The sequence below is a fragment of the Bison bison genome, unplaced genomic scaffold, assembly GCF_000754665.1.
Source record: "Bison bison bison isolate TAMUID 2011002044 unplaced genomic scaffold, Bison_UMD1.0 scf7180017864390, whole genome shotgun sequence".
Classification (NCBI taxonomy): Eukaryota; Metazoa; Chordata; class Mammalia; order Artiodactyla; family Bovidae; genus Bison; species Bison bison.
This window is the reverse complement of record NW_011494962.1, coordinates 5,820,599-5,828,818: the sequence shown is the minus strand read 5'-3', so window position 1 is coordinate 5,828,818 and position 8,220 is coordinate 5,820,599. Positions and strand designations below refer to the sequence as shown.

The 8,220-nt window shown below is 44.9% G+C and overlaps 1 protein-coding gene across 1 annotated transcript in view; it reads left to right on the top strand.

The window, feature by feature from the left end:
- Nucleotides 1-1,190: 1,190 nt before the first annotated feature.
- Nucleotides 1,191-8,220, top strand: part of RERG (RAS-like, estrogen-regulated, growth inhibitor) — a 131,878-nt gene continuing 124,848 nt past the window's right edge. The window contains exons 1-2 of the mRNA XM_010858734.1: nucleotides 1,191-1,408; nucleotides 5,181-5,344. Of these exons, the coding sequence (XP_010857036.1) occupies nucleotides 5,284-5,344 (61 nt within the window). The 5' untranslated portion in view covers nucleotides 1,191-1,408; nucleotides 5,181-5,283. The remainder of the gene's footprint in view (nucleotides 1,409-5,180; nucleotides 5,345-8,220) is intronic.

Below are 8,220 nucleotides of genomic sequence, written 5' to 3'. Positions count from 1 at the left end.
ACAGCCATGAAATTAAAAGATGCTTACTCCTTGGAAGGAAAGTTATGACCAACCTAGATATCATACTAAAAAGCAGAGACATTACTTTGCCAACAAAGGTCTGTTTAGTCAAGGTTATGGTTTTTCCAGTAATCATGTATGGATGTGAGAGTTGGACTATAAAGAAAGCTGAGTGCTGAAGAACTGATGCTTTTGAACTATGGTGTTGGAGAAGACTCTTCAGAGTCCCTTGGACTGCAAGGAGATCCAACCAGTCCACCCTGAAGGAGACCAGTCCTGGGTGTTCATTGGAAGGATTGATGTTGAAGTTGAAATTCCAATACTTTGGCCACCTCATGCGAAGAACTGACTCATTTGAAAAGACCCTGATGCTGGGAAAGATTGAGGGCAGGAGGAGAAGGGGATGACAGAAGATGAGATGGTTGGATGGCATCACCAACTCAATGGACATGAGTTTGGGTGAACTCCGGGAGTTGGTGATGGACAGGGAGGCCTGGCACTGCGTTTCATGGGGTCGCAAAGAATTGGACACGATTGAGCGACTGAACTGAAATGATGTCTCTTCTAGCATCTTAGCTTCCAATCTGGCCCAAAATTTCATTCCAACCGTTTACTAGCCTTGGGGACAAGTTTTGCGCTCAGTCGTGTCCAACTCTTTGCGACCCCATGGACTATAGCGCGCCAGGCTCCTCTGTCCATGGGATTTCCCAGGCAAGAATATTGGAGTGAGTTGCTATCTCCTTCTCCGAGGGATCTTCGCCACCCAGGGATCGACCCCGCGCCTCCTGCATTGCAGGCGGATTCTTTACCGCTGAGCCATCCGGGAAGCCCCAGGACAAGTTATTTATCCTCTGTTTTCTCTTGGGTCTCATGGGGATAATTAAACATGCCTCTAAAGGATGGTGTGAGGATGATTTGAAGTAGGGAATAGAAAACATCACGCAGTGGTGCATTCACACGCGAGGTTTTAACCAAGGGACGAGGTCCTTCTGTGAGAACCCAGAAGCCGGGAACTGAGGGGGGCCAAGCGAAGAGTGTCTCCGGTGCGGCGAAGGCGGGTATATGGATGCTCACACTCTGCAGCTGGAGGCAGCCTCGAGGGGGGAACCTGGCGCTGGCGCCGGTAGGGGGCGCCGGAGCGCCGCACTGCAGCATCCCGGCGGCCTCCCGGGCTGAGCTCGCGTCCTGCCGCAGTCCCTCGGCCGCTAGTCGGAGCGAGCGGCAGCGAGGAGACCCCGGCCGCTCCGCCAGCGCTTGCCGCCGCTCCCACCCACGATCTCAGCCCAGCGGCTGGGAAACGCCCCCCGCAGACTGCGCTGCGCAACGTGGGAGGGTTAGCGGTCCCGGGGACCGGCTTCCGAACTTGCCAGGGGACCGCAGCTCTCCCGGGCCTGGAGAGTGTGAACAGGTGAGTGTAATGCACGTGCCCAGGTGGCCCTTTCGGGATGACTTCCTGCAAACCCTTCGGAGCCCCTGAACGCTCGGCCTCTGGGGGCGGTCCTCTTGGTCCCTGGGTCCTCCCAGGCAGGGGTTGGGGGTCGCCGAGAGGGTGATGTGAGCGCCAACGCCAGGGGCTTAACAGCACCCTCCGTTCGGGGCTAAGATCAGAAATGCCTTTTTGACTCAGGTTCCATCCGCCGCCTAGATTGAGAGCAAGTGACCTGCAGTCCACCATGGGCTTGTTTATCATTCCAGGATACCTGTTGCTTTCTGAGCAACGCTATAGCCAGGGGTCTCCTACAATCTTCCTCCTCCCCGTGCGTGCTGCGTTGTGATAAGATGAGGGACAATTCCTGGTAATGAGACTGGCAAAACTTGGTTTCAGAGCTAGAGAAGGAGTGGCCCAAAGAGAATCTCATCCCCCCGTCAGATTAGAGTCTTTGTTTCCCTAAATACCTGCACTTTATTTTGATGAGACCATAAACACAGAAGTTGAAACAACTATTACCTTATAAAGATGCTTGTGTTTCCCACCTCCCCCCACCCCACCCCAAGAAGATGTAGAAAGCAAGGACTGTGGTAAGTATAATAGTTTAGGGATTTATTGTGAAAAAATTGTTTTTAAAAAATAAATAAGATCAGCTTATTAGTGAACTAAATGTCATAGGCCTATTGGATTGTAAGCTCTTTGAAGATGACCATTTGTGATTAGCATGTATGTGGGATGAATCAATGCATGCATTAACAGTAACAGAATTTGGAGTCTTCCTAAGCTTTCTTTCGGTACCTTTCTGTTTCGGAAAAAGATCAATACACCTTTAATCCCTCAAATGAACCTCTTACCTGTGATTTTAGCTTTAGTAGTGACAGAAACTGAGAATTTTTTGTTCTATTAAAACACTGTCCACCTAAAAACTGAACGGCAGCTTCGAGACACAGACAGAAGACTTCTGCCCAACAACATGAAAACGAATGTTTTCTTCCATCCATGTTATGGAAGGTCTTGGATCTTGAATTATTTTGAACATCAGAGACTTGGCAACAGGTCCCTCATTAATACAACTGACACATTTATCTTTGTTTCCTGTCTTTATCAAATGTAACTTTTTCACATATTCATGTGAGAAAATGTTCAAAGATGTATGTCAGTTTTGTGTCTCCCTTTAGGGGGTTTTTCTTAACATAACCTAAAATTGATGCTAAGTAGCTGTATCTTTATTACGTTATATATGAAACATTCAATCCACACAATTTCTCTTTCTTATGTGAAGTTCCTATGCCTCTGAGGCCATTTGGGAATTACTGAAAAACTTGACTTAACAAGTGTTTGTTTATTTTTTTCAAATTACATTTGATGGCTACTCTCTTGAAGCATAAATCAAATAGTAAATTATTTGGATTTTTATGGGCATGGGAATGAGCAGTCCTGCATGAGATAGCAAATTGCTGTTTATACAAGCTCCAGACACTTGCATGTTCTATGTTTCAAAGAAATGCTTGCCATTCTTATTTGGAATTCATTTAGTTAACATATCTCAATAGATTATGCTTCTGTGATGCTTCTGTGATGAAGCACTGAACCTTAAACACAGAGGCCTTTTCTTAATGAATGCACATAAAATGACAACAAAGTTCTTTTATCTTTAGCTGAAAGTGTGGGACTGGACACATTACAGATGTTACAACTTCTGTGTTTTGTGCTACTAATGATCACGAAGGAGTTTTTTCATTATTTTGATGAAGTAAACAGCAGCCAATGCTAATGTTGACCTTTCTGTCCTTCGGAGGAAGCTCTGACACTGTGGAAGTCAGCAAATACATAATTTGTGAGGCAGAGGTCAGTGGTTTAGATGCATAGGGAAGGAAACAATTACATGTTAATGTCTTTGTAGAAGTACTTTTTCAGGAGAACTTTTCCTTTTTTTCTTTCTCTGGAAAAGCTCTATTAGAAAATTTGTAAATGCCAAAACCCTGGCAGGAGCGGTTCATATGTTTAGATAACAGACTTGAAAGTGAAGTCTTGTATTTAAGATGAAAACATCGATTGCAGAAGTTCAGAATGGGGAAGCCTGCAGTTCATGTGAAAAATGTGAGCCTTAATATGAATATAACCACCATGCCTTGATGAAGAGGAAGAATCCCATGAAACTTGTGCTGGGTCATTTGTCAGGTCACATTTCAAGGGGTTGAATGCAAAGGATGCCATGTTTTTAGAGTGATTAAAATGGCAAATGACAGAGAAGGGAGCTGCATATGGTCAAGAGGGAAGGTGAGGGTCAAAAAGCATAAACAAGAACAGACGTCTCTGTGTAGAACCAAGGAAGAGGACTGGTCTCACTTTCCTAGAAGGTAGAAGTCTAGAATGGGACAAAGGCTCCTAGTAATTGCTAGGTACTTGAAGGGCTCTGAGTGAAAGAAAATAAAAAGTTGATGTTATGCTGCTCCTCCCCTCACTCCTGGAAGTGGTAAATTCGACCCTGAGTGGTTATTAGATGGTTGCCTGGTCATATGAAAGGGCTCCTGTGATGGCTGGAGGATTTTTTTTTTTCATTAACTCCAAGACTTTCCAATTTTACATTTCCATGGTACCAAGGACCTTGGCGTCATTCCTAAAGCACCCATAATATAAAGTGGGCTTGCATCCATGCTAAGTTGCTTCAGTTGTGTCTGACTTTGTGTGACCCTATGGACTGTAGCCTTCCAGGCTCTTCTGTCCAGGGTATTCTTCAGGCAAGAATACTGGAGGAGTTGCAGTGCTCTCCTCCAGGGGGTCTTCAGGGACTGAACCTGCATCTCTTAACGTCTCCTGCATTGGCAGGCAGATTCTTTCCCACTAGTGCCACCTGGGAAGCTTACGTTTACATAATATCACTTACCAGGTGGTACTAGTGGTGAAGAATCTGCCTGCCAGTGCAGGAGACATGCAGGAGACGGGGGTTCTGATCTCTGGGTCAGGAAGATCCCCTGGAGGAGAAAATGGCAACCAACTCCAATAGTCTTGCCTGGAGAATCCCATGGACAGAGGAGCCTGGCAGGCTACAGTTCATCGGGTCACAAGGAGAGACATGACTGAGCACCCAAGTATTAGGACAATGCTATAAACTAATGTACTTGAGGTTGTTATAATAGCATTTATCTTTTGTGTTCCAGGGCATTGTGCCTAGGAAAATGTAAAAATATCTAGATGTTATGTATCAGTTTTAGGAATGTGGGTATCTGTCATATGACTTGACCTTGTGATCTAGTGAATGGAGATAAAACTTAAACCTTGAAAGGCAAATTCAATCATATTACAGTGGGGTTAGCTAGTAGAAATGTGTATTAGTCAGCCCAAAGGGAAATAGAATTCCAAATGTGACTGTCCCCATCGTGTGTGTTTGTATATTGGGTATTTACAGGCACATGATAAATACTTATATTTACAGACAAGGATTTGTTATCAATTACTGACATAAAACATTCTTTGAGGAAGTGCTTTTGAAAATGCTATCTTATGTAAAAAAAAAAAAGAAAAAAGGTATGTTTTAGAACCAGACAGATTGAAGAGCAAGTCCTGGAACTATCATTTTTTAGTTGAATGGTTTACAGTAAATTCCTCGAGCCCTCTTGCAGGATTGTGGTGGCGATCACAAGATCAAAGATACTGATCAAGTCAATGATTCTGGTACATAGAAGATGCTTAATAAATATGAAATTCTTTCTCCAGTCATTTGTGAATTCGCAAATCTCTTTTGTTTAAGGATTGCAGATTTACCATGATATGGTGAATCCCAGGGCTGGAACCACAAAGATCTTCTCAGCTCTTTAGTTTGAACCACAGGGAATTGTCTACCAGCACCCAGCATGGCTAAAAGTGCGGAGGTCAAACTGGCAATATTTGGGAGAGCAGGCGTGGGCAAGTCAGGTAAGGTGTTTGTTGTGGTGGTAGTAGTGTGTGTGTGTCTTTGTGTGTCTTTGTTACTGACTCAGCGGGTGGGGGGAGGGGAAGGGGCGCTTGGCATATCTCCTATTCTCCTATGTGGCTCTATTAGAATTCTCTTTAACTCAGATTTTCATTTTGCATAATCAGGTTTTATGTCCTCTTTTGCTTCTTTATGGTAAAGCAGCGCTGTTGATAATACACAAGGCAATGGATACGTCAGAGGTCTTGATATTCCAAGAAACGATGTCCGACTTCCAGAGAAATAAGATTGGATAAATTAAAAAATACATTTGCTCTTTTTTTTTTTTTTGTCTATATGAAATCCTGAGGGGCCAATGTAATATCTCATCAATCTCGATATGCTCAGCAACCGGCTCAATGTCAAGCATGTGTTGAGTGCTGAATAAATGCGTCTTTACAAGGAGAAGAATTCTATTATTGTTATCCAAAGCAGGGTTCGACTGCTTGTTGCTCAAAAGTCAATAAAGAGGACAGATTGGTCGAAAGGAAAGTTTGCTTTATTTTGGATTCTGGCAACCAGGCAGGGAGAGAGGACATCTGTCTAAAGGCTGACTTCCCTGCACCCCAATCAGGGCACATGAATTTTTATAGACAGAGGGAGGGGGCTACATGCAGGGACCACACAGTCAGCTCTAACAGTCATCTTGAAATTGGTCATCAGTGGTCTGACCAGCATCATCTTGATTGTTTTTAGTACAGTTAATTTTCAGTTCCCTGGGTCAGTTTGTTTCCATGTCCTTGAGGCCAATTCTCAGAATTCCAGTACTCTTGCCTGGAAAATCCCATGGATGGAGGAGCCTGGTAGACTGCAGCCTATGGGGTCGCTAAAAGTCGGGTACGACTGAGCAACTTCACTTTTACTTTTCACTCTCATGCATTGGAGAAGGAAATGGCAACCCACTCCAGTATTCTTGCCTGGAGAATCCCAGGGACAGAGGAGCCTAGTGGGCTGCCGTCTATGGGGTCGCACAGAATTGGACATGACTGAAGCGACTTAGCAGCAGCAGCAGCAGCAGCAGCATGTCACAGCTACAGTCTGGTCATCCTGTAGTTAATCACTCCACCTGGTAGGGCTTTCAGTATCTATAAGACAGCTCACAGGATATGGCTCAGAATCTTATCTACAACCCTTGAGAAGGAACTAAGGGTCCTTGACTTTGCTTAATGACGACATTATTATTATTTGGTCTCCTCTGACTGTTTTCCTTTGTTTCTGCATGTTCTCACTTCTCTGATTAAATGTATTCTTTGGCTAAAGTTTTTCCACAGACAAAAGGCAGGCAGAGGACATGGGGGGAAGGGCCATAGGGTTCTGCTTCATTTCGTTGTCACTCGACACATCTAAAATCAGGGAGGACTGTGAAGGCTGGGATGTGTCTGAGCTCAAGTGAGACAGATATTGCCAGCACCTCTAGGGTGAATTCAAATGACCAGATTGTGGTGCTCCTCAGTAACTGAGAACCTTTAGTGTTTCACACCTGAGGAAAGGTTTGCAGACCTTTCAGGTAAAGGGCAAAATGGTGGAAGTGAAAAATGTGTCTAGTCCAACTTGAAAAACAGATCTCAGATTTCGTAATTAAAGAGTGCTAAGCAGGTGTTGCTAAAATGCCAGGGTAACGTGTTTTTTCAGAGGACATTGCTTTAGTCTCTTACCAGAAGAAAGACTCATAATTGACTTTGTCCACTGAGATTTTCGGAGAAGGCAATGGCACCCCACTCCAGTACTCTTGCCTGGAAAATCCCAAGGACGGAGGAGCCTGGTAGGCTGCAGTCCATGAGGTCGATAAGAGTCAGGGACACGACTGAGCGACTTCACTTTGACTTTTCACTTTCATGCATTGGAGAAGGAAATGGCAACCCACTCCACTGTTCTTGCCTGGAGAATCCCAGGGATGGGGGAGCCTGGTGGGCTTCTGTCTACGGGGTCACACAGAGTCGGACACGACTGAAGTGACTTAGCAGCAGCAGCAGCAACTGAGCTTTTGGTTCTCAAGGAAGGGCTCTAACAGATATAGCGTGTGTGTGTTCGTAGAGAGAAGTCTGTTCAGATCATCCAATACAACAGGTCATCCATATAGTCTTAAACACTTACGTCGTTGTTGTTGTTCAGTCATTAAGTCATGTCTAACTCTTCACAACACCATAGACTGTAGCCCACTAGGCGTCCCTGTCCTCCACTATCTCTCGAAGTTTGCTCAAATTCATATCCCAAACACATATGAGCAGTCGTTAATTCTGTGACCAACCTCTCTTTCCAAATCGGCTCTCTGGTTTCATTTCAGCAGTAAATACTGCCTGCTGTAAGTCTTTCTCTCTCTTTTTCTCTTAATTTTCTTGAGAGGGCTCTTTGCCATCACTGTTTCCTCCCACTTGCTATTTGCTTTGGCCTTTGGCAGAAACCAGGTAAAGAAAGTAATAGACAGTTGGCAAGGTTAAGAAACTTCCAGCCTTCACAAGCTCTAAGATTGTTAAACTCCTCCCTATTCATCTTAGTTTCCTGACGGCAAGCATGCATGCTTGCTTCCATGCATGCTAAGTTGCCTCAGTCGTGTCCGACTCTTTGTGACCCTATGGACTGTAGCCTGCCAGGCTCCTCTGTCATTGAGATTCTCCAGGCAAGAATACTGGAGTGGGTTGCCATGCGCTCCTCCAGAGGAACTTCCTGACCCAGGGATCGAGCCGGTGTATCTTATGCTGCCTGCATTGTCAGGGGTGTTCTTTATCACTAGCGCCACCTGGGAAGCCTTCCTGATGGTGTAAGAACCTAACTTTTGTAGCTGGTGGAATGATCTGGAGAATGAGGAGAGTGTTTTATTGAGTGGAGGATGAGGCAGTGT